At 45.7% G+C, this 24121-nt stretch overlaps 2 protein-coding genes across 3 annotated transcripts in view; one reads left to right on the plus strand and one right to left on the minus strand.

Annotated features, from left to right (window-relative positions):
• The window catches only part of LOC309359452 (uncharacterized protein), a 190788-nt gene that overhangs the window by 83698 nt on the left and 82969 nt on the right, over nt 1-24121 (minus strand). The gene's annotated exons all lie outside the window — the stretch shown is intronic.
• Nucleotides 6526-24121, plus strand: part of SMG5 (SMG5 nonsense mediated mRNA decay factor) — a 28858-nt gene continuing 11262 nt past the window's right edge. The window contains exons 1-10 of the mRNA XM_081893134.1: nt 6526-6743; nt 11358-11456; nt 12605-12728; nt 14383-14539; nt 16831-16920; nt 18030-18119; nt 19522-19600; nt 21561-21686; nt 22462-22530; nt 23229-23437. Of these exons, the coding sequence (XP_081749260.1) occupies nt 6655-6743; nt 11358-11456; nt 12605-12728; nt 14383-14539; nt 16831-16920; nt 18030-18119; nt 19522-19600; nt 21561-21686; nt 22462-22530; nt 23229-23437 (1132 nt within the window). The 5' untranslated portion in view covers nt 6526-6654. The remainder of the gene's footprint in view (nt 6744-11357; nt 11457-12604; nt 12729-14382; nt 14540-16830; nt 16921-18029; nt 18120-19521; nt 19601-21560; nt 21687-22461; nt 22531-23228; nt 23438-24121) is intronic.

Genomic DNA, 24121 nt, shown 5'->3' on the forward strand with positions numbered 1-24121 from the left:
TTTTTGACCGCATTTTCACTTTTTGAAATATGGCAACCCTATTTTATGTGACTCCTCCTCCTCCTTTGTTTTATATTTCACAATAACGTCTCTTACTGTTTTGGTTTCAGGTAGCAACGCAGAGCAACCAAGAAGTTCCGTTTCTGAGTATGAGTGGGGTGTCGTTCAAAAGGGAAATTTCAGCATGCACAAAAAAAGTATACATTTCCAACAAAAGAGACACAAATCTTTGATTCCTGAGTATGCTAAAGGTATCCAAAATAGAATCGCTGGGGAAGGCAGCAGTATTATTATTTTTAATCACAGGTTTTGATGGGGATTTTCTTTACTTCAGACCTGGGGATGGATGACCAAGTTGTGGGTGGACTCTAATGGACATTTTGCTGCCGCCCAGTCACACTTCACAGTTCAAGTGACTGTGAAGGGAAACCAGAACAGCCAGCAGTTTTGGGGAGAGAAGTTTGTCTTTCACATTCCAGAGGACCGATGGTCTTTCTCTCTCACCTGCGTGCTCCCTTCTGTGTCCCCAAAACACCTTCTGAACCTGTGTATTTGCAAATACCCCTCACAAAAACAATGCAATCGGTTTTGCCTCTTATGTGCTCTTGAAGTGTTAAGTGCTCTTCAACTTCCCACCATTTGAGAATGGCAAACATGTTTTTTTGTTTTTGTTTTTAAACTGGTATCGTTTCCAGAGCTGAGCCAAGTCTGAGTATGATTCCTGTTGAGCAGAGTGTGTTCTGCTGTCAGGTCAATATTTGTTTTGCCCAGTTGTATACAGGAGCCTGAACTGAACAAGAGTTTGAACGCAGGTTTCAAACTGCTGGGTCAACAAAGGCAAATTCCGGAGGGGAAGGCATGCAAACCTGCTAAGGTAACTCCTCAAAATGATTGATTTTTAACAGGGGAGGTGCAGGGGTAGGGGCAGAAATGCACAAACCGGCTGAAAGGCCACAAAATGCACGTGGCACAGTAAATCTGTGCCATTTTCAGGCTAAGCTCAAGTTTATATAAGGTATAAGATAAGCGCATTCACAATACAATGATTGGTGATAACACTATGTTCCCAGTGTTTCCTAGACTGTAGCTCACTGAAAGAGTAAGTGCCTTGCATGCAGGACAGCCCAAGTTCAATCAGCCATTAATTGGGAGCCATAAGGACTAGAAACTTGTACAGTATCTAGTTTTAGGAGGAGAGCTCTGGCTCACTGGCAGAAAAGAAGGTCCCAGGTGGAATCTATGCATATACAGTATAAAAAGCTGTGAAAATACTGAATTTGCCAATAGCTCACCATTGCCATCTAGTGACATAGTCGTATAATGCACTTAAAATGCACTTAAAACGTTATATTTGCAGCTGTATAGCTGAGTTCAATTCCCTGCCTCTCCAGATATGGCTGAAAATGTCCCCTGCCTGAAACCCTCGAGAGCCATTGCTGCCAGACAGTGTAGACAATACTGAGCTAGATGGAGCACCTGTAGTGGGAAATAAAAGCTTGAACCTGATGAAGTCCTAAACAAATGTAACTTACTGCAGTTTCACTATGAAGTTTCCCTTTTGAAGTCATTATGCCGGAAGTCCAGTGACCCTGAGGTAAGGACTGGCAGACTGAACTTTTATCTGAACCGACTTCAGATAACTTTGGGTTAATGTCAAATTTATGTCAATTTATCCTTTAGAGTAGCAAATGGGAAATGATGGACACGTCACAAACAAATTTTACATGGTGGTTCCTGAGATCTAGGAGCATGTTTTCATCTATGTTTGGATAAAATTGGATGTCATTTTGAATCAAGATGGCAGAGGAAGCTTTTTGGTTTCTTAGAATTCCGCTGGGTATGAGGCTTTGTGTGTGTGTGTGTGTGTGTGTGTGTGTGTGGTAGATGCAAATTTAGAAGTAATTACTATCATTGAAATAGAAACATAAGATAGTTGGTTAGATAGAGCATGGTGTTGATAATGCCAAGATTGCAAGTTCTCCCCCCTTTTTAAAAAAAATTATTATTTTCACATATCCAATTATTCCAACAACTGTATTTCCCCCATATTTTTTCTTCCCATCTCCCCCTCATACCCCTCCCTCCCCCCTACGACTTCCCTCAGTTCCTCTTTCTGATTTATTAACACATATTATTCTCTGCATGTTATAAAAATGTAAAGATCCCTGGATTATCCATCTATTATATTAACAAATAAATTTATGTACATTTATTCAAAACTTGCCAGGGAGTCCAGTTCATTCTGTTGTTTCTTCAAATATTTTGTAAAAAGTTCCCATTCTTCTTTGTAGTCACAGTTGTACTTCTCACGCAATTTGTACGTTAATTTAGCCAATTCCGCGTAGTCCATCAACTTCTCTTGCCATTGTTCTTTTGTCAGGATTTATTCATTCTTCCATCCTTGTGCTATTAAAACACTTGCCGCCGTTGTTGCAATAATGCCAAGGTTGCAAGTTCGATCCTCTTACGGTACAGTTGCATATTCCTGCATTGCAGAGGGTTGGTCTGCTAGATTATCCTCAAGGTCCCTTCCAACTCTACAATTCTAATGATTCTACACCTCCATACCCACTGGGCCTGCTCAGTGTTGCTGTTCAGGTGCTGCTAAGCCATTTAAGCCTTTTTTGGGTTATGTATATTTCATAGAATCGTAGAGTTGGAAGGGACCCCAAGGATCCGCTAGTCCAACCCCCTGCAATGCAGGACTCTCAGCTAAAGCATCCATGACAGATGACCATTCAACCTCTGCTTAAAAACCCCCAAGAAAGAAGAGTTCACAACCTGCCAAGGGAGACCATTTAAACCAGATTTGGGCCAGACAGCCCCACAAACAGAGGATTGCCTTCTCTGAAGAAGGACACATGGCCACCCTACTTTGGATGTAAGTGGAGAAACTGAGTGTTCTTTTCTTTCTGCAATCTGACTGAGCCAAGAACAATTATTAATACATATTAGCCTCCTCTCCACAAACTCTTTTCTATTAATTCATGGTGTTGGGTTTAGTCAGGGTCAGGGATCAGTACCTGGTAGGGTTGCCATATTTCAAACAGTGAAAATACAGACAGAAAAGTTGTTGAGCTTTCTTTCGTTGAGGGCGGGCAGGCAAAGTTGTTGACCTTTTTTAAGCTGTTGAGATTTTTGGCAAAATCGCAAAAAAGGAGAAAAGAATAAAGTTTGCCATGGGTTGCCATACATCCGGATTTTCCCATACATTTTTGTTTTCTATTTTTGCCCAGACACTGCTTCCGACTGCAGTGTTCCTTATATGTCTGGGAAATTCCCTAGTATGGTAACCCTAGTACTGGCAAACCTGGGCAGGTATTGGGGGCACCAGGACTCGGAGGGGGCTCATTGGTGTTGACCCCTGCCCCTTGTGAGCCAGTGTGGTGCAGTGGCTAGAGAGGTTTGACTAGGACCTGGGTGACCTTGGGCCAGTCGCTCATAGCTGTCAACGTTTCCCTTTTTAAAAGGGAAATTCCCTTATTCCGAATAGGATTCCTTGCAAGAAAAGGGAAAAGTCGACAGCTATGCGAGTCGCTCTCTCAGCCTAGCCTACCTCACAGCGTTGTTGTGGGGATGAAATGAGGAGGGGCAGAACCACGTGAGCACATTCAAGTTCCTCCTTTTATTTTATCTATTTATTTAGCAACACACACACACACACACTTTGATCGTAGTAACACCATTAGCAAATTGGCAACCAGCACTGGTCTCTGAGCAGGGGTGTTTTAAGCTGGCAAGGTCTTGCTCCTGTGAGCAATTGCACTGCAGCATTCTGCATTAAGCCCTCACCTGGTTTAGCCAGCCAGTCGAAGCCATTCCTGGGGTGTGGCTGCTGTCGCATGCTGACAGCTTCTAGGAGCCATAGGTGAGAGCTGAGAGCAGGATGGGGACCAAAGGTGGACAAAAACTATCCCAGAAGGAATACGGCATGACCCCCACCAGTGTACCCCTCCCCTAACACCCCATACACGTATCATAATAATAATAATAATAAACCGCTGATTTCCTTCCTCCCCAATCTGACCACGTTTGCTTGGCAACCGATTATGTTGTCAATAAAGTTTATTTGAATGCAGTTTGAAGCTGGAAGAGCGGCCATCTTGCCCTTAATATAGTCCTGGCAAATCTCATGGGAAAGGAAACGCGCTTAGCGACCGGTGTACGAACTCGCGCGACGATGTAAGTTGATATCGCGAGACGAAGCCGAAGCTGCCCTTTTCTTTGCCAGTCACCGGGGGACTGTCGTCACACAGAGGCCCCCTGCTGGATTCTTGCCCTCAAAGTTCGGTAGAGAGATCAGAAAAATAGAAGAGAAACACAGTCTTTCCCTTGGATTAGGACTTCCAAGTTTAGTTTGAAAGAAAAACATTTTTAAATCTCCTCGGGGGATGAATCCATTTATTACTATTTTAAAAAATGACCTGCTAAAAATTCCCCTGCCAATTAAAAAATTCAGTTCATTATCGCTATATTGCAGGGGAGGACTGATAGATAGAGCAACTTATTGGTGACGAGCTACAATCTCCATGGTTAATATTGCAGGCTAGGGGGTCAAGCTGAGAAACGACGTTTACACAACAGCCCTGCAGTGTTGTTATCTCCACATTGTAGGTTGGAGCCAGGCTGAGACTATGAGTAAGGTAAAGGTAAAGGGACTCCTGACCATTAGGTCCAGTCGTGGCCGACTCTGAGGTTGCAGCGCTCATCTCGCTTTATAGGCCGAGGGAGCCAGCGTACAGCTTCCGGGTCATGTGTCCAGCATGACTAAGCTGCTTCTGGCGAACCAGAGCAGCGTATTGAAACGCCGTTTACCTTCCCGCCAGAGCGGTACCTATTTATCTACTTGCACTTTGACGTGCTTTCGAACTGATAGGTTGGCAGGAGCTGGGACCGAGGAACGGGAGCTCACCCCGTCGTGGGGATTCGAACTACTGACCTTCTGATCGGCAAGTCCTAGGCTCTGTAGTTCAACCCACAGCGCCACCCGGATCCCAAAGTGTACGACAATTCAGCAACCACTTGTAATGTGGTAAGTTAATTGAACCAGGCAAGCTAGGTAAGTTAGTTAAAAAGATGACTGAAATCCCTCTTTGCCCATTTAGGTCACTGAGTGACTCCTAGCAGTCAGCCTGGACAACCTCACAGGTTTGTTGTGAAGATAAAATGGAAGCAGGGGAGCACTGACTGGTAAGATGGCTCTTTTTGTTTGTAAATATTTTTAAAACAGAGAGAGCAGGTGAACATTGAAAGGCGAAAAACAAAACTATAAAAAGGCACAGTTACACATGGGTCAAGTAACAAAATCCAAGCCATGGAAGAAAAAAGTTAGAATAAATGTCTTCACATACAAAAAAAAAGTTAGTGTAATCTGATTATCAAGTCTAGTTCAAGATTCGCCAGGTTTGTGATGAGCGTTGTCTTGAAAATGATGGCTCGACTGCATATATAGTATAGGAATGCCAAATTATATAAAAGCATAGGGATGTTCTTGTTGAATCTAAAATTATGCATAATTTTCTCCATTATAGCTACATTCCAGAGTGGGTGGTGCCAAGCGTCCAACAGTTAGATTTTGGGCTGCTTGCTTCTCATTGAGTTGCAAGTATTATCTGAGCTGCGAAGGGAATTTACAAGGCCAGTTCTTTTGGCAATATTGGTATCATCAAAAATATTCAGTAACATTAACTACGGACAGTGAGCAATAGCTTCTTTGGCAACACTGATCATTTCTGCCAAAATTAAAACTGAAAAATCTTGCGTAAGGTGGCACCTCAGAGTTACAAGCTCTTGCAACCCTACCTGGAGGTGCCGGTGGGGATCAAACCAGGGACCTTGGCATTGAGAGACAGTGGTTAGTGTCAGACTCAGACCTTGGGAGAGACAAGGGTTCAAAAATCCCCACTCATTAGCCATGAAGCTCACCTTGGGCCTGCCCTTGCCTCTCAGCCTGCCCTACATCTCAGGGTTGTGAGGAGTGTGTGTGTGTGTCTGTGAGTGTGTGTGAAGGACCATGTACATCAGAATGAGGGGGAAAGGTGTAAAAGACAGACAGACAGACGCAAAGCAAACCAAACCCTCCACCGCTTGCCACCAGTCCACTGAATGCTCCCTCTTTACTTTTCTAGATCTATGTATGTATATATATGTATGTATCTATGCGGCCCTGGCGGTCGGGGTGGGGTGGCTCTCGCGCGCGCCAGGCCCGGTCTCGCGAGAGGCGCGGGGCGAGTTCTCGCGCGACTTGGCTGAGGTGGGCAGCCTCCTCCTCCGCCGCCGCGGCAGCCCCCGGGATCCCGATCGCGGAAGGAAGGAAGGAGGGAGGAAGGAGGGAGGGAGGGAAGGGAAGGGAGGAAGCGCGCGCACGGCGGGGCGGGGGAGGAGCCGGAGCGCGATGGCTGCCGGGCGAGGGGGCCGCCGGCGGCAGCAGCAGCAGCAGGAGGCTCGGCGGCAGCGGGGGAGTCTCGAGAGGCAGGCGGCGGAGGAGGAGCAGCAGCAGCGGCGGCGGCCCCTGAGGCAGGGGCGGCGGGACGAGCAGCAGCTGGAGCGGCGCCGCGGGGAAGGCTGGGCCTGGAGCAGCGGCGGCAGGTGGAGCTGCTGAGGGAGCCCTTCGGAAGCCGCCGGCCACACGCGGGGCAGGCCCGGCTGGGCGCCATGAGCCAAGGCAGCGGAAGCGGAGGAGGAGGCGGCGGCGGCGGCGGGGAACCCGAGGCCAAAGCTCTCCACACCAAGAGGCTCTACCGGTGAGGGAGAAAGGCAGGGAGACCCCACCCCCATCCCCGGTTTATCCCCCTCGGAGGCCTCTTCCCCGCTCCCTCCCGCTGGGTCAAATGTTAATGTATCTCTCCAGCTATATCTGTGTGTGTACCGAGGTCACGGTGGCGGGCATGGTCCCCCCCCCCAGTCCGCTCATATTTCTAACTCGCCCCACAACCAGCCCCGGGGCGGGGGGGGGGGTAGGCGAGGGTGGTGGTGATTTGCCCGGTTCCAGGGCGGGTTACAAGAATTAAAACGCAATACTGGGACTCTTTCTCACACACACCCCCCACGGTCGTGCCCCCCCACTTTATCCTCTCTTGAGGTTGAAAGGGCGCAACTGAGTGGCCTAAGGTGCCCCCTTTCCCTCCCCCGTTTTATGTTCTCACCGACCCTGAGGAGGGAGGATAGGATGATCACCATTATTTATTAGCCACCCACCCAATATTATGACCTGGGGATCTTTCTCACATCCCTCTCTTCATCCTCTAGCCCCCCCCCTTTTGGGTTTCTGAGAGAATAAGGGGGGTTAGGACCAATTCCCCACCTAAGGGCCCAGAGCAGGTTACACCTGTTTAAACCCAAGGATCTTTCTCATCCACCCACCCCTTATCTTTTATCTTCCTTTGCATTTCCCTTTGCAACCCTGTAAAAGAGCACAATTGACTGGCCTGAGGTGGCCACCCCATTTTGTATTTTTAGTGACCCTGAGAGGGATTGTATAGGTGAGGGGAGCTGTAGAGGCCAAGGTGCCTTCTCACCCCACCTTTAATCCTCTTGCCTTCACCTTCCTTGCCTCTTTTGAATAGGTACCTGGTCAGTTTAATCTTAATGTATATAAGGCAGAACATTGCTATAAGAAGTCTGAGAGATGAATGTACAGCCCTGAACAGGAGGCTAGGTAAAAGTTATTGTCATTGTTATTATTCTTATTACTAAAGTTATTGTGCACCTTTCACCAGGAGGTGAAATTTTGAAATTACAGCAATTTCAAATTCAGAAATTTAAAATAGTTAAAACTTATTTTGTATAGCTCAAGGTTCTTTCTAACCTCTCACACACCCTTTATTCTCTTTATTCCCCATGAGGTTAAAAGAGGACAACTGAATGATGTAATGTGCTCCCCCCCTTCCCAGTTTTTCTTCTCAACAATCCTTAAGTGAGGATGAAAGAGGGTGACTGAATGATACCGAGTTACGGTGACTGAATGACTCAAGGTCCCCTCCCCATCTTCTGAGCAACCCTGTGAGGAAGCCTGAGCTGAAAATGGGCCCAAATCCCTTCATCCCCATCTTATCCTCACTTGTGAAGGGGTATGCTGTGAGAGAGAGGCTGGACCAAGGTCACCCAGTGGCAGCAGGGATTTGTACCTGAGTCTCTCCCAGCCACCCATTTCTGCCCTGATCCCACAGATAGCTTTCTCTCTTAGATGGAGCTTGGCAAGGAGGAAGCTTTCCTTAAATTTGGCAAACTCCCGCAAACGTATGGATCCGTTGTTCTTTTTTTTCCTCCACTGGGTGATAGGAGGCATTTGCAATTATTTTATTTCACCTTGCTCTGGTTTTTTAAAAGGTCCAGCCCTGCCCTTTTTTTTTAATCCACCCTGACCCTATCAGCCAGTTTCTTCTTCTATTCCCACTTGAGCAGAGTACGATGGGGCAGGAAATCCAGAGTCAAGGGTGTAAAGAAGTTGACAGTTTCTCCATCCCAATCTTTTTTTGGCAGGGCGGTAAAGGCAGACATTCTTAAGTGATTCTCTTCTGTGGCACTTAACAAAGCCCTGTCCGCTGCATCTGCCTAGTTCCCTCCATCATAATTTTCAGAATGTTATATGGAGGCAGGTTACTTCACAGATGGATTATGGCAACTCTCAGTGGCTATTGCACTGCATGCAAGTTGAATGCTGGATGCACTTGGTTGCCCTGTCCCTCTGCTTCATAGCATATCACTAAAGAGTAAATAATTCTGTTCCTTTCTGTCCCCACCTCATCTGCTTTCCCTGTGGCTCCACATAGATTCTCCTGTCTCCTTCCTGACATTTTCTTAGACAGCAACCTGGATTTAGACCCTCCAGATGTCGCTGAACTACAACTTCCATCAGCCCTAGGCCAAGGACTGGGAATGCTCAGAGTTTTGAGTTCAGCAATGTCTGGAGGGCCAAAGGTTTTCCACATCTGGTTTAAGACAGAGTGGCAAACCCATGAAGCAGATTAGGCCTACCAGTATTCATTTTCCTCCCCATAACAGTGCTGGATTGGGAGGAAATATTTAAAGTTCTTCATACAGCCCAGCATGGTGATGGGGTGATCTGAAGCTCCGTTGCAGTGCTGGGATGAAATTAGAGGTTTAAACCTTGTCACCAGGTACTGTGACAAGGATATGTGTGCTGTGTGCCTGCAGGTGTGAATGGTTTGTGAAAATGCTCATGAGAGAGTGGCACATGACCTTTTTCAAGGTTAGCTTTCTATGGTTTAGGCATTTCCCTGCCACATTGTAGGTCACATAGCTGTATTTTTGTGAAGGGCAGTGTGGAGTGAAGGAAGAAAACTGATGATGTAAGTGGTTTTTTAAGGTCACTTGGTGAGCCTTTGGTTGAGTTTGAATCCTTGGCCAAGTACAGCTGAGGCTTGAGATGCAAACAGCTTTCCCTGCCTTCTTCCGTACAGTCAGAATGCTTGTCATTGGCTTGTGTTCATGGAGCATGGTATGCATTGCCATTTTCGGGTCTTTTAATAGACTGAGGCATTAGACTTGCTTTCTGCCAATGAGCAAACCCAGCAGTAGGTATCGAAATGCATCAGCCAGGTCCAGTGCCAACCTCTTAATACCCCAAAGTGGCACTGCTTTCAGTTATATTGAAAATATCAAGTAGTTGGAAGGTCAGTACTTCTTAACTGTGAAGCCTTTAGGTTTGCTTAAAGAGTAAGGGGAAAGGGTGTGTTTGAAGCCTGGTGCTGAGCACCAGATGGCTAACTACTGCCCCAAATAGTCTTCACGTATTCCTTGCAGGTTTCTCCAGCTAACTTTCCTGCTTCAAGTTACCCTGCACAAAGTTGTGCTGTACAGTACGTGTCTTTCTCACTGTCAAGTGAGCCCAAGTCACACCCGGCTTCCCCCTAGCCAACCTTGCCTGTGTTTTGCTTCTATTGTGCAGTCCCCAAGCTCAAATTTTCCCTTTGCGGAATCTTGCTTGCAGAATGTCCTTCATTTTTTAAGGATGTGTACTGTGGGTCTATTAATGTGGACATGTTACCTGTGTCCATGCCCATTTTTGGCCCTGGCTGCACCACCCAGTACTGGCATGTGGCCCCTGGAAGGCTTCTCACCAGAGAATAGAGCCTACCCTTACATTACAACCTTAGAACCACATGGTATTTGGCACCTGTGCAAGCTTTTAAATCTTGGAGTGGGACTTTCAGAACTTGAGGGTAGTATCTGCTTGGGAGTTGCTGCTTTATGGGAATAGGTTGTGTATAGGCTACTCTTTGCACACACAAACATACCGTGTGTGTGTGTGTGTGTGTGTGTGTGTTTATTGCCTGCCCTTCAACCTAAGGGTGGGTTTTAACATTAAAGCCCAACAACCTGCAACTATAAAAATTGGACCTAAAAACATACACCTCAAGAGGTTTGCTTCCAATATCTTCATCTGGAAGTATGGAGAGGTAGCTAACATTCTGTGGGAGCAAAGGAGAGAAAAACATGAGTGTACTCTCTGGTCAGGATTCAGCCACCGGCAGAGCTATGGACTTTCTCCATCAGTGGAGACTAGCCTGTCAAATGCGGCTGTTCTTTCTTCCTAACAGGTATAGACTCTGAAAGCGTGGCTCTGTTAGATTCTTGTCTGAAAACAGTCTGGTTACACCGTGACAGACTTATTATGATACAAGCATTTGTGGACTAGAGCCCCTTGTCAGATACATTTTCAGCTGCTGCTGATGTGGATTGATGGCCAGGGAGTAGCAAGTGACGTGCCAGGTCAGGCCTGACTTCCTCCACGCAGCTGAATTCTGAGGGATGCTTGGAGAAAGGAGCAAGCACCTGAACTGGCTGTGCATTGCTTAAAACTGGAGGCTTGCCTCTTAGCTTAACCTTGCAGTAAAGGTAAACACAGTGACCAAAGGTAACTAGCCAGGTGGTGTGGCTATTGCACCCCAGAATTCTGTCTGCAGAACTTGCACTTTTGCAAGTGCCACATGCTGTTCATTCTGCATTTGTGAGGAGTCGTTCCTTTTGTGTGGCTGCACTGGTGCTCTGGAACTCCCTGCCAATTGACATTAAGCCTCACAATACTATTTTAGACACCTATTGAAAATGTTTCTTTTTCAGCAGGCTTGTCCAGACACATGATTTGGTTACATCTCTTTTTAAACTTGTTTTAGTGCGTTTAAATGTTTTCAGATGCTTTAAAATGTTTTAAATATGCTTTTATTTTATCACAGTACAGTATTATTTTGTCACCCATGTATCTTGATTGGGTGAACAAGCTTTAAGAATCCAAGGAAAGGAGGAAGATCATGGCAATACAGAATTCCCATGCAGCTCTCAAAAGTTGTGTCTTCCTTATGTTAATACTTGCTGTCCTTTTGTGTTTCTTGTAGAGCTGTGGTAGAAGCCGTGCATAGACTGGATCTCATTCTTGGAAACAAGGCAGCTTATCAAGAAGTTTTTAAACCAGAGAACATCAGCCTGAGAAACAAGTAAGCAAGCTGAGTCTCTCTTTATTTTTTTTTAAAGTTTTGTAGTTCACTTAGAGGCATGGTCTTGAAGGCACAAGATCTACCCTTGCTGGAACTAAGCAGGTATGGAAGGGATGCTTTGCAGGGACTTGTGCACACTGCCTTCAATGTCATGGAAGAGACCAGATATAAAAGGAATAAAAAAATACTTGCGGAAGCTTAATATTAGTGATATGATATATACGCCCGCCTTTTATCAGGCCAGTGGATTATTCAGAGCAAGATATTGCTTTGTTCTGCAGCAGATTTCAAACTTGTGGTCAGAGCTGTTGCTTTACACATAATGTTGTTTGGGAACACCCTTGCAGAAAATTTCCCCCATAATAAAGTTTACCTAGCCTATTCACCCGCACATACCTTTGTTAATTATGTGACACAGCAGTAGCCTGAAAAAACGGTGGGTGTACAAGGTGCTTGTGCATTTGGGAGTTCAGCAGAACTTGCACAGAAGAAGCTTCCAAGCAGACTGTGCTCCAGCACTCCCAGTTTTAAAAAGCTATCTTGCCTGGAGACAGTGACCAGGCAGTCTGGAAGCTAGACTGACTGCCACCTTGTCCTGCTTTTTCCTTGGCTATTTAGTTGCCTCAACCATGTGGGGCTTCTTTTTTTAGTATAAAAAGTATTTTATTGTTTTTTTCACTTATAAAAAAATAATAATAAATTTAGAATAAACTACAGCAATACTAGTTAGTTTGTCATTTCTCAGGGGAAATGCCATTAGAGCAGCTTAAAGTTGGAACTGCTACTTAAAACAAGTTTATACTGCATATTAAAGTTTCTAGTGCAGTAAGTCCCTCCAGATGTTTCTATGGGTTGAGGAGGTTGTCTTGAATGATTGCCATGTCTCATATGGGATGCCAGGTGTTGTAAAAAGTAAAGGGTTCATCTGGCCTCTGGCTGCCCTGACCTGACATTTTGTGTTAAGTTGTATTTTGTTAAGCTGTATTGTGCCATTGACCCAGATTGCAGGATGCAGTGGAAGATGGGTGGCTTCAGACTGCACATCTTTTTGTTCTGCTGGGAAGGGATCATAGCTTAAGTGGCTGTTTTTGCTAAGTTGAAGGCTAACCCCCCCTCTCTTTTGCCCACTCTCCAACTTCCTGCTCTAGGTTACGTGAACTATGTGTGAAGCTGATGTTCTTGCACCCAGTGGATTATGGGAGGAAAGCAGAAGAGCTGCTGTGGAGGAAAGTTTACTATGAAGTCATTCAGCTCATTAAAACAAACAAAAAGGCAAGCTGTCTCTGAACCTTTTTGAAAGAAGCATTTTAAAATTGAAAATAAAAAACAGTAACATACCCCTGCTTTCCCCAGCCTGGAAGCATGGTGCAGATGTAAACAGTAATAGCAAAGTTCCTACAAGACCTGAAGTGGAGAGAGACTGAAAGTTGCTAATATCAGTATGAAGGAAAATGTTAACACAACCGTATACTGCGTAATATGGCAGGTGCAGCTTGTCCTGTTATCTTTCTTTGTGTACTGGATGAATGGCCACCAGTCCGTCATAAAAGTTGGTGGGATTTTTGTTTGCTTTCTGGCCACATGATGTTTTTGTGTCAGTTTTTCAGGAAGTGTTATGTCCCAAATTTCGTTTCCCCCTTTATTTTTGCATTTAAACCACTGGTTCTGAAACTTTTGGCCCCCTCCCTCTTGATTCCATAAATTCACCCCCAGTGCCCCGTATCATATAAAAAACATTCAAAGTAGCAGTTTGCACAACCCATTCAGGAAGATAGTAACACAATCATATTCAAAACCACAACGATTAAATGCACATTTATTCAAAATCCAGTTAAAACTATGTAGCTTAATTCACCAAAATGGATGAACCTCATTCGGTGATACCAGCTTTTCAAAGACTGATAGTCATTTACACTTCCAGTACCCCCATGCTGCCCCCTTGCATCTTAGTTCTCCCCCTAAGTAATCTGCCCTGGGGGCAGTGTCACCCTTTTTGGGAACCACGGATTCGAACCCTTTGCTTCTTTCCAGTTTCTAGCTACCAATATTCCTGCTGCCATTAATAAGTAAACAATTAAATGTTTGTACTCAACCCTTGGTCGCCTCCACTGAATATGCTCAACATTGCTATTTCAATGGGTTTCTTTTAAAAAGGTTTCCCCAGTATTCTATTTTTACAAATACCTCATCCCATGACTCAGATGTCATCCTTGATCTTGTTGTTCTAACATGTAAAGGCAGCAACATAAAGTGGATGAGCTACTTCTCTTGTGGGGTCACAGTGGTGGTTCTTAAGTTGCCTGCAGCCTTGGCTGCAGATTACACAGAGCAGCACCCCACATGACCCCTGGTTCTCCTGACTTTTTCCTTCCTTGCGTCAAGTCTGTGGAGTGAATAGTGCATAGAAATGGCTACGGTCATGGAAGCCTAATTAAGGAGGCAACGGACGGTGTACTTGCATGCAAAACTCCTTTTGTCTGCAGCATGCAGAGGGACGCTAACTTTTGAGTTGGTGATTGCTCCTTATCAGCTGAGGGGAGAGAACAGCAGCAACGACTGCCCCAAATCCCCTTCCGTTGACTTAAGGGAGGGTGCAGCTTTTCACAAGCCCACCATTGGAGAATAGTGGAGTTGTACTCACTTTCCAAAGCGTAAAAGCGTAAACTGACTTTTCACCAGCAAAGTAGCCCTCAGGCTGGCACAGCTCATCTGGTAGGGAGACGACAAGTAGCAAAATGCCAGTGGCAGCCTACACATTGCAAGTTCTACAGAAGAGGGGTGGCATAGAGTGGCCAGAAAAGGAAGAGTTTTCTGCTGAACCTAGCTACCTTTTGAGAACGGGGAGGGGGGTGAAGGTGGAGGTGAAGCAACTGGGGATGTGTTCTAACTTTATTTTCCCCTCCCCTCTTCTTTTTGCTCCCCACAGCACATTCATAGTCGCAGCACCCTAGAGTGTGCCTACCGGACTCACCTTATTGCTGGTATCGGCTTTTACCAACACCTTCTTCTCTATATCCAGTCTCATTATCAGTTAGAGCTGCAGGGCTGTATTGACTGGACACATGTTACGGATCCTCTGATAGGTCAGTATCCAGATGCTGACATACGTTTTATTTACCATTCATTTATTGCATTTGTACCCCTACCTTTCACCCCAAGGTAACATCCGTGATTTTCTTCCATCTCATTGAATACTCAGAACAACCCTGTGAGGTGGGGTAGGCCAAGAGGCAGTGAGTGACCCAAGGTCACCCAGTGAGCATCATGGCCTAGTGGGGAATTGAACCCTGGTAATGGAGGCAAATTTAAAAGCCAAAGCTATAATTTCAATGGGCATACACTACATTTCGCCAGAGTGGGGATGGTTGCAACCACTTGAGCCATATGGCTCCTAGGATGGCCAAGTGTCCTACTTTACAGGGGGGCAGTTATCTGAAGGAGCATGCAGTCCAAGTCCAGTTTGAAAATAAAGAGCTCTGAGAAGAGCAAGTGGGGGTGGTTGTGGGGAACCTTGAAATACCTCGGCTGCAGTTTGAGCAGGCACACATTATATTTAAATGATGGCAATGAGCTTGATGGCCGACTAGGGATTCAAGCCCTGCTCTTCCAGGTCTTAGTCCAGCACTCTAACCACTACCCCACACAGGCTCTCTGTTTTAAGAACATTTTATTCAATGCAATGGTTACTCAAATCATCTGCACTTAACCATTTACTTATGTAATGGAAAAGCTTACTATCTGAGATGTCCCTCCCACTGCAAACTTTGCACAAACCTTACGAAAATGATGAGAGCACCCAGCTTTTAAGAACAAGGGTGGAGGCCTTGTCTACTGTCTACCTCTTAGTGTGGCAGGAACCACCTCTGGGATGCCCTCCACTCCGTAACATACACATACGTCATAGTCATAGGGAAGCTGGGAGCCATTGAACTTGGGACCTTCTGCATGCCAAGCATGTGTTCTGCTGCTAATCTTTGCTCCTCCCCATAATCCAAGGTGGTTTGATTATCCTGGCCATGTTTGTATTTCTCAGGAGCACTTACGATGGTCTTTCTTGACTGGGCTGTTGCAGCATTTTAACACACATCTGGGCAAGACAATCAGAATTCAGAAATTTGTACATGATTGGCAGTCAGATGACTGACTCCTTGAAAAAAAGGGAGTCCATACTGAAAAGTGTCTAGATACAGATATTTTGTTTTAAGGTGTTATCAGTGTTATGCTTAAATCTAGGAATGTGAAAAATATGAGGTAAGGGGTTGTTTTGTATAGAATTGTGTTGTGAGTTTTGCATTTCTAATAGGGCTTACATAATTCACTTCTTTCGTTTAAACACGTATGGGTCTTATCCATCTGTTAAATGGGGCTTTACAAAATGGCATCTGGGTTGGTTTTTACAGCTTTGCTCTTGGTGTAATTAATCTTGATTGCATTATAAGCTGCTAAGTTCTCAGTAAATGACATAACATAGAATTTTCCAGATAGTTTGTGAAGGATCTGGTTTTGCAGGGGCGTTTGAGGGAGGATCTGATGTCCAGATGAGTGCTTTGACCCCTGTGAGATGGTTAGAAACGGCTTTTTTGTTCACTTGGACATGCTCAGTTCTTGACTGGTGGGAGTCCATCGCTTTCTTGATGGCTGCCTTCCAGAATGATGCACTGAGAGACTCGTGTCCTTGGCAACCATCGCTGTGAGAATCCCATTAATACTGCTGCAGAACTTAAGCCCTCAGAATGCCTTCTAATCCACATTTAAGATTGTGTAGCTTTTGACACATTAATTGCACTTTGAAATCTTACCTGGGTTGCTATTGTGGTGGGGGCAGAACTAAAACCCATAGTTGTGGGGCTTAATGTATGTCCAGAGTATGTATGGATGTTGTTTTCGTTCCAAACATTTCTTACAGTACTCTAGTACAGAAATTAAGGGGACCTTTTTGTATTGCATGTTGTTCTCCAGCCTTTGCCAACCTGGTGTCGCCCAGATGTTCTGGATTACAAACTCAGCTGGCTCCAGCCAGTGGAACTAAAACATCTGGTGCACAGCAGGTTGCTGAAGGCTGTTTTGCTGTCATGAATATTGGAGACGGGTGGTGGCTGAAACCCCACCCCCTTGGCCACATGAGGTCATCTCTGCCCCCCTGAGGCTGTTCAAGCTTTTTACTTTTCCAAAAATAAAAGCAGAGGCTTTCAGGAGATCACAATCTGCAGTTTGTGTGGTCTATTTGTGGAACAAGCCGAGCCATATGAGCAAAGGCAAACATGGTGGTTCTGGTGCGGGCAGACTCTTCACCATCGGTTTAGAGCCCCAGCTGCCTTGTTCTTGAGCAGTGCTCATCCCAGGTTACTCTATCTATTCCTTGTGTCTTCCATAGGCTGCAGGAAGCCTGTATCTGCATCGGAGAAGGAGATGGAATGGGCGCAGATGGCCTGCCAGCGGTGTCTGGTTTACCTGGGGGATTTAGGTGAGTGCTAACAGTGAAAATTGGGCTGCTGCTCTGGCCCAGTGAATCCACAGTTTTATTGCATTGCAAAGGGAAAGCAGACTCCATTCATTAAAGGTAAAGGTACCCCTGCCCGTATGGACCAGTCGTGTCCAACTCTAGGGTTGTGCGCCCATCTCACTTAAGAGGCCGGGGGCCAGCGCTGTCCAGAGACACTTCCGGGTCACGTGGCCAGTGTGACAAGCTGCATCTGGCAAGCCAGCGCAGCGCACGGAAACGCCGTTTACCTTCCTGCCAGTAAGCGGTCCCTATTTATCTACTTGCACCCGGGGGTGCTTTCAAACTGCTAGATTGGCAGGCGCTGGGACCGAGCAACGGGAGCACACCCCGCCGCAGGGATTCGAACCGCCGACCTTTCGATCGATCGGCAAGTCCTAGGCACTGAGGCTTTTACCCACAGCGCCACCCGCGTCCCGACTCCATTCATTACCGACTAGCAAAGCCCTAAATGGCTTCAGACTGTCTCATCAAAAGCCCCTTTAATAATTCCCTATTTGAACTCTGTGTAGATGACAAGGATGTGTTAATGATATTCCGTGCTTGTTGGGCTTCCTCCTTTTGGCATTTTTCCTTAACCTGAGCTTAAGACTGTTCCAGGATTCCCCCCTCCCAAGTTCTGGGGTTTGGGAACTAGAGTTATCCTAGTACAGTAGTACCTCGGGTTAAGAACTTTGCTTCAGGATGAGAAAAGAAATTGTGCTCTGGCGGCGCGGCAGCAGCAGGAGGCCCCTTAGCTAAAGTGGTGCTTCAGGTTAAGAACAGTTTCAGGTTAAGAACAGACCTCCGGAAGGAATTAAGTACTTAACCCGAGGTACCACTGTAGAGTTGGAGGCATTTATGTTGTGTTTTTAGATATTGCATTGGACTTTGGTAACTTCAAGAGGATTGTGAAAAGTTATTTAAACTTTCCAACTGCCCAGAGATGTGAATTTGTTTCATTTATTGAATAAAGCCTCACTATTTCACTTGCCCGTAAGGCCTCCCAGATGGTTTTGTCACATTGTGCTGCAATTCTACACCTTTTCTTACTGCAATCCATAAGTCTCTTGTGTGTGCTTCTTCCTCATCAGCTCGGTATCAGAACGAATTAGCAGGTGTGGACACAGAATTGCTGGCCGAGAGATTTTACTATCAAGCCCTTTCTGTTGCACCACAAATTGGTAAGTGTTTGGTCCATGTCTTATGATCCTTCGCCCAGATTTGTCTACCAGGCAATTTTGTCTTCAAGTTACTAGCCCATTGGAATGCTTGCCAGCCTGCTCACAATCAAGATGGTCAGTATTTGTAAATTACTGCCCTGCCTCGGGCTGCTCTTGGCTCTTGTTGGAGGCAATGGAGCAAGGGATTCTTTGACAGATCTGAGCTAAATCAGGCCTGTGATGGTAATCTCCCAAGCTGAAAGCAATGTGGGTGTATCATGTACATGCACACTGTCCTTCCTGTGTGTTGTCCGCTGAGAGAAATCCCCAGTGCTCAACAGCTTCAGGACTTTCCCCACATGGTTTGTGGAAGCATCTCAGGCCCACCCAGCCCGTCAACCATGGATGTGGGAGAACGACAGCATCGCTGTGTGCCTCCATGACTTCTCTCCCTGGATTCAGAGGGCCGTGGTGGAGTTGGCAGTAACCTTTCCCACTGTTGCAGCTATTTTCTCTTTCTGGTTACTCTGGACAGGAAGGTGGTGGAGAACCCCTTGCCTCTGTCTCTCAGCCAGCACAACAAGAAGTCACTTAATTGGCAGAACCAACATTGCCAGTCCATCAGCCAATTTTTATGTATTTAAAAATGTGTCCCTCGCTTTTTGAAGAACTGTTTCCACAAAGCAACTTCCTGTGTCCAATAAAAAACAGTTCCACAGTTCAAACGGTGTTCTTGGGTCTGTGGAAGCTCAGCCTGTGTGGATCTGGCCTGTAAAATCTTGATGACAGCTGTAAGACCAGGCTGCACAGATGTTTTGAAAGCTGTTTTGGCTGCTTCCAGGGCTTTAGACACAGCCTGGCCATAAAGGGAAGGGGGCTGAGGGATTCAGGCTTTGCAGGATGAATGATCAAGCTCCCACTCCCTGTCACTTTTGGGTTCCTCTTAAGTTCTGCCTTCCAGCTGCTCAAATGGTGGAAATGACTGGATATGCCTTTCTGGAAGGAGCCTATCTCTGGTCCTTTATGGGCTCTAACACAATTCCTTCAGCAGTCTTCCTGCAAAGTAAGGAAGAGCAGCCCCATGTACTTGCAAAAAGGCCATGGGTTGTATGTATGTATGAAATTTCTATGCTGCCCTTCATCTGAGGATCACAGGGAAGTTTACAATATAAAAACAGAAAATTGCACACCATAGTAACAAACAAAAACAATAATCCCCCCACAAGTGTATGAGTAGACCCGTTGAAATCAGTGTGTTAAGCTGATCATGCCCTCTGATTTCACTGGGACTGTTCTGAATATGACTTGGTCAAGTACAGCCGCAGATCCTTGGTGGGATTCTAGACTCCAGGGTTTTTTGTTGTTGTTGGGAGATTTGGACAGGCACACGTGGAGCTGACTCACTTCTGCCTTTTTGGGACAGGTATGCCTTTTAACCAGCTGGGGACATTGGCGGGGAGCAACTACTACAACGTGGAAGCCACCTACTGCTACCTGCGCTGGTGAGTGTGCCTCCCAAGGAGAGTGAGTCCACCTGTTGCTTTGGGGCAGAGAGGACTTTTCACTGTGCAGTGTATATCGCCTGTTGACTTTCTTGCTCTGTGCATAGCTGGAATGTGGTTCCCATAGCTGCCTAACCTGACTGCCTGGATGCTGGTTGCTCTGTTACAAGTGCGCGTGCAGCCTGTGCCCTTGGGCTGTCAGTCCTTGAAAAGCAGCTAAAAATAAATCAATCCCAGGAACTTGTGAGCGGGGTTCTGTGTAGCTTGCAAGTCGGTTTTAGGCACCAGATTCCACAGAATTTCTGCTTTAATTATTTTTAAAATACATTGTAAACTTCAAGTGAGAGATGAGTAAGTCTCCCCAAAGAGGCCTGCCAACTCAGAAGATTCCATCGTTGCTAGTATGTCTAGTGCTGTCACCTCTCCAGATCTAAGTTGGTTCCAATATTGTACGAATGGGGTTCATTTTTTGGTTTTGGAAATGTGCTTGTTGATCGAGTCTTTCCACGCCACAAATGTTGGAGCTTGTAGGCCTGCTCAGAAACATAATGTCCCTTCCCTCCTAGACCTTTTAAAAGCAAAATTATAGCCGTTTCTGGTGGCTTTTCCTCTTCTCCTCTCAAGCTGTTTCTTACCACCTTCCTGAAAAGGTGGGAAGACCTCATTCATACTCTGAACCCTGTGGCATGCATAGGAGCTTCAGTGGAGAGGCAAGGCATTCTGTCGTTTGTTTGTTTATTTATTTATTACATTTGTAGCCCACATTTCATTCAGTCAGCTCAAGGTGGCGTACATAGTTCTCCTCCCACCCACCCCCAATTTATCCTCACAACGCTATGAGGTAGGTTAGGCTGAGAGTGAGTGACTGGCCTGAGGTCACCCAGTGAGCTTCATGGCTGAGTGGTGATTTGAACCCTCGTCTCTCCAGTCCTAGTCTTACACTCTAACCTCTATATCACACTTGCTCTCTTAATTTGTGTAGTCGGAGAGAGTCCTGTTTCTGACTGTTTCTCTACAAAGAAGAGAGAATCCCACACTTTTCTTTCAGAACTCTGTGGAAGAGGGTGACTATGCTAGACAGGGTGGGAAAATTATCCTAGTTGATGGGTATGTGGAGCTCTGTGACTTAAAAACATGAGCGACTCTGCCTCTCTCATGTTACATTTTAGATACGTACCCAAAAGCTGTGTGTGAGAAAGAGGTGTTGGTAATTTTGTCAAATGAACAGGCACATTAATGAGAGGATTAGCTGAGGTTTGCTCAGTGGTAAACATGGGGTTCTTGCTCTGGAATGGTGTGAATCAGCCTGCATGCTTGGGTGTGTGAGTGATGCTTGACGAAGTGACTGAAACCAGAGGGGACACTGAATGAGATTTCTAGTGGTTGACAGGGGAGTGCTGTACCTTGGGTTTATTGTGAAGGGAAGGACTCTGACCTCACAGGGATTGCACCTTCTCCTATTTCCAGCACAGCCACAAATAGAAATTTTGAAGCTTCTGTTTTCAATTCAGTGCAGCTAGTCATGTTGCCTGAACTTGGCAAACTATTATTAATTATGGTTTGTTTGAAACAAACCAGCTTAAAACTCTGGTTTGTGCCAGCAAGCCATGGTTATGATTAGCCACAGTTTAGGCATCGAATACAATGCTAAGCTGTTTAACTGAAACCAGAAGTGAAAATTTCTGAACTTCTGCTTTGATGCCAGGAGGAAGGAAATGTCATTCTTAACAAAATATGACATCTGGATGCAGCCAAGGACTTGCAGAGCTTTGCTCAAAGTATCACAAGTGTAAAACTAATTAAGTGAAACAAGCAAAGAAGTGCAAACTTGCTTGATTTCAATAAATTCTGCAGGTGGCAAAATTCTGCTCTTTTGACCTTGTCAAGTGTAACCCGCTGCTTGTTTGGGGTTTTACTGAGAATTTAACATTTCTTCTTTTGGGGTTTTGTGCCTGTTTAGTATCCAGTCTGAAGTGTCCTTTGAAGGTGCTTATGGGAATCTCAAACGCCTGTATGATAAGGCGGCCAAAATGTATCACCAGCTGAAGAAATGTGAAACCAGGAAACTGTCACCCAGCAAAAAGAGGTAAGGACTGTGGTTCAGTCCTGCGGTGATCAAATCTCAAAATCTGTCCAGTGTTCTGATACATATGTCCAGAGGTAGAGTGTTATCCGGCCTCTGTGAACATTACCTAATTCCATAGAGAAGCACCTGTGACTGACCCCAGTGGGATGACATGCCAGGGAGCACATGAGAGATGGAAAACTGTGGCTTTGTGCAGTTGAGGCTTATTCAGCATTAGGACTCTCACTACTTGTCTTTCCTGACTGCTCTTCAGTTGAGGCTCCAGTGCACTTTGGTGAGTGAAGTGGTCCTTTGCCAAAGCTGCTGCTGTTGGATTCTCCTCCCTCCTATTCCAAATTGGAAAATGTGCCTGCCACATACTAATATTGGCTGTGCCTGAAATTTTCTTTGCCTTTGTGGTGCTAGCTGCATAGCTATAGGACTTCTTCAGAGTCTTAAGAAAGCATTATATTACGAGGGGTGAAAATGACCAAATGACGAGAAAGAGAAGGAACAGTCCAGATTCTGTGCCAAGCAAAGTGAACTCTGCAATCTGTAGAAAATAAGTAGCTTGAGTAGATTTGCCACAGTTCCCCATTTTGCACAAATGCCTTCTCCTTTGCTGAACTTACTCTGTTTCTAGTAGTCTTGGGGGTGGAGCTAGAGCTGTTGGGCACTAAGGCCTTATCTGAAACCACTGAAAAATCTTCCTTGACTACCTCCTTGGGATAATTGTGCCCTTCCTCCTCTCTTTCCCTCTCCCAACTCCACCCCCACCCCACCCCACCCCCCGCAGGTGCAAAGACATTAAGAGGTTACTGGTGAGTTTCATGTACTTGCAGAGCCTCCTTCAGCCAAAGAGCAGGTGAGTCTTCTGCGTCTTTATTCTTACTGTGCTGTTTTGTTAACTCCTGGTAGATTATGTAGCTGAAGCAAAGCACTTTTACATTGGGATAATATACTGGTCTAACAATCTTAAGGGAATAACTTCCCATGAGGGGAAGGAGAATTCCTTGCTCCAACACTCTTCTGCATTTTTGTCATGGATTGACAGCATTGCCTTTTTACCGGTTGAGAGGCTCCCACCACTAGGGAGGATGCATCACCCTTGGCCCTTGAGAAAGGGCCATAGCTCAGCAGTAGAGCATCTGCTTTGCATGCCAAAGGTCCTGGGTTCAGTCCCAAGTAGGGTTGGAAAAGGCTTTCTGTCTGAAACCCTGGAGAGCCACTGCTGGTCAGTGTAGACAATACTGATCTAGATTGACCAGTGGTCCAACTTAATATAAGGCAGCTTCTTAAGTTCCTAACTTGTCAGGTGAGTCTAAAGCACCTTGGGGAGAATGTGCCCTCAGATCAAGTATCGGGGTTGTCTGGTTCTTAGTTACCCACTCGTTGGCTCAGCCTCTACAGATGAGGACTCTAAGATAGCTCATTAAGGGGGTTGTATAACCACTGTGGTTGCCTAGGGTTTGGAGAGGCTTGACCTGTTTCAGCTGCTTGCACCTCCTGTTTGCTGTGGGACAACCCTCTGTGGCTCATCTCTCCTTGTCACCCACCTCTCAGTTCTGCAGACTCTGAGCTGACGTCTCTCTGCCAGTCGGTACTGGAGGATTTCAACCTCTGCCTCTTCTACTTGCCCTCTTCGCCCAACACGAGCTCTGCCAACGACGACGAAGAGGAGTGCGAGAATGGCTACTCCTTCCTGCCAGACCTCCTCATCTTCCGGATGGTCATTGTCTGTCTGATGAGCGTCCACAGCCTCAAGAGGGCAGGTGAGCAGCTTGGCTGTGTGTGGTGTGTCCTCCTCCTTGCAGACTTGGTGTGCAAGTTTTAAGCTGCCCCTGTCGGCCTCTCCTTATAATATGATTGGTTGAACTGAGCTAGCATCTCTCAAACTCTTCCTGTTTCCAGAACAGCAGCAAAGATGAGGTGGTTGAGCATCCACTTCATAAAACACAATCATTGACTCCTGGGCTCAGGTGCTCACAGATTAAATCTGGGATCGAAGCATTTTCATTTCATTTCACTTTTCATAGAATCATACAGTTCATAGATTCAAAGAGTCTGGGTATTTAGCACATCATTAGCATTAGCATTTATTAAATTTGTTAGTTTCTTTTTTGCCATAGCAATTTGAAGCAACTTGCAAAAAAACCCACATACTTTAAAACTAGGATGGGATAATATGTTAAAACATCCCACTCTCTAAAAGGCCATAGACTGTTCAAAGCCAAAGGCCTGGTTAAAAAGGAGTGTTTTTGCCTGGCGACTGAAGCCTATGTAATGATGACACCAAGTGATCCTTCCCAGGTAGAGCATTTCACAAACAGGGAGCCTGATCACAAGTTGCCACCCGCCAGACCCTCCTGTGGAAGGGGGCACATGATATATGCAAGTGGCTGAATGGAGTTCTTAGTTTTGTTGCAGAAAGGATTTTAAAATCTCTGAATAACAGT

The sequence above is a fragment of the Podarcis melisellensis genome (assembly GCF_964234715.1).
Source record: "Podarcis melisellensis genome assembly, chromosome: 16".
Classification (NCBI taxonomy): domain Eukaryota; kingdom Metazoa; phylum Chordata; class Lepidosauria; order Squamata; family Lacertidae; genus Podarcis; species Podarcis melisellensis.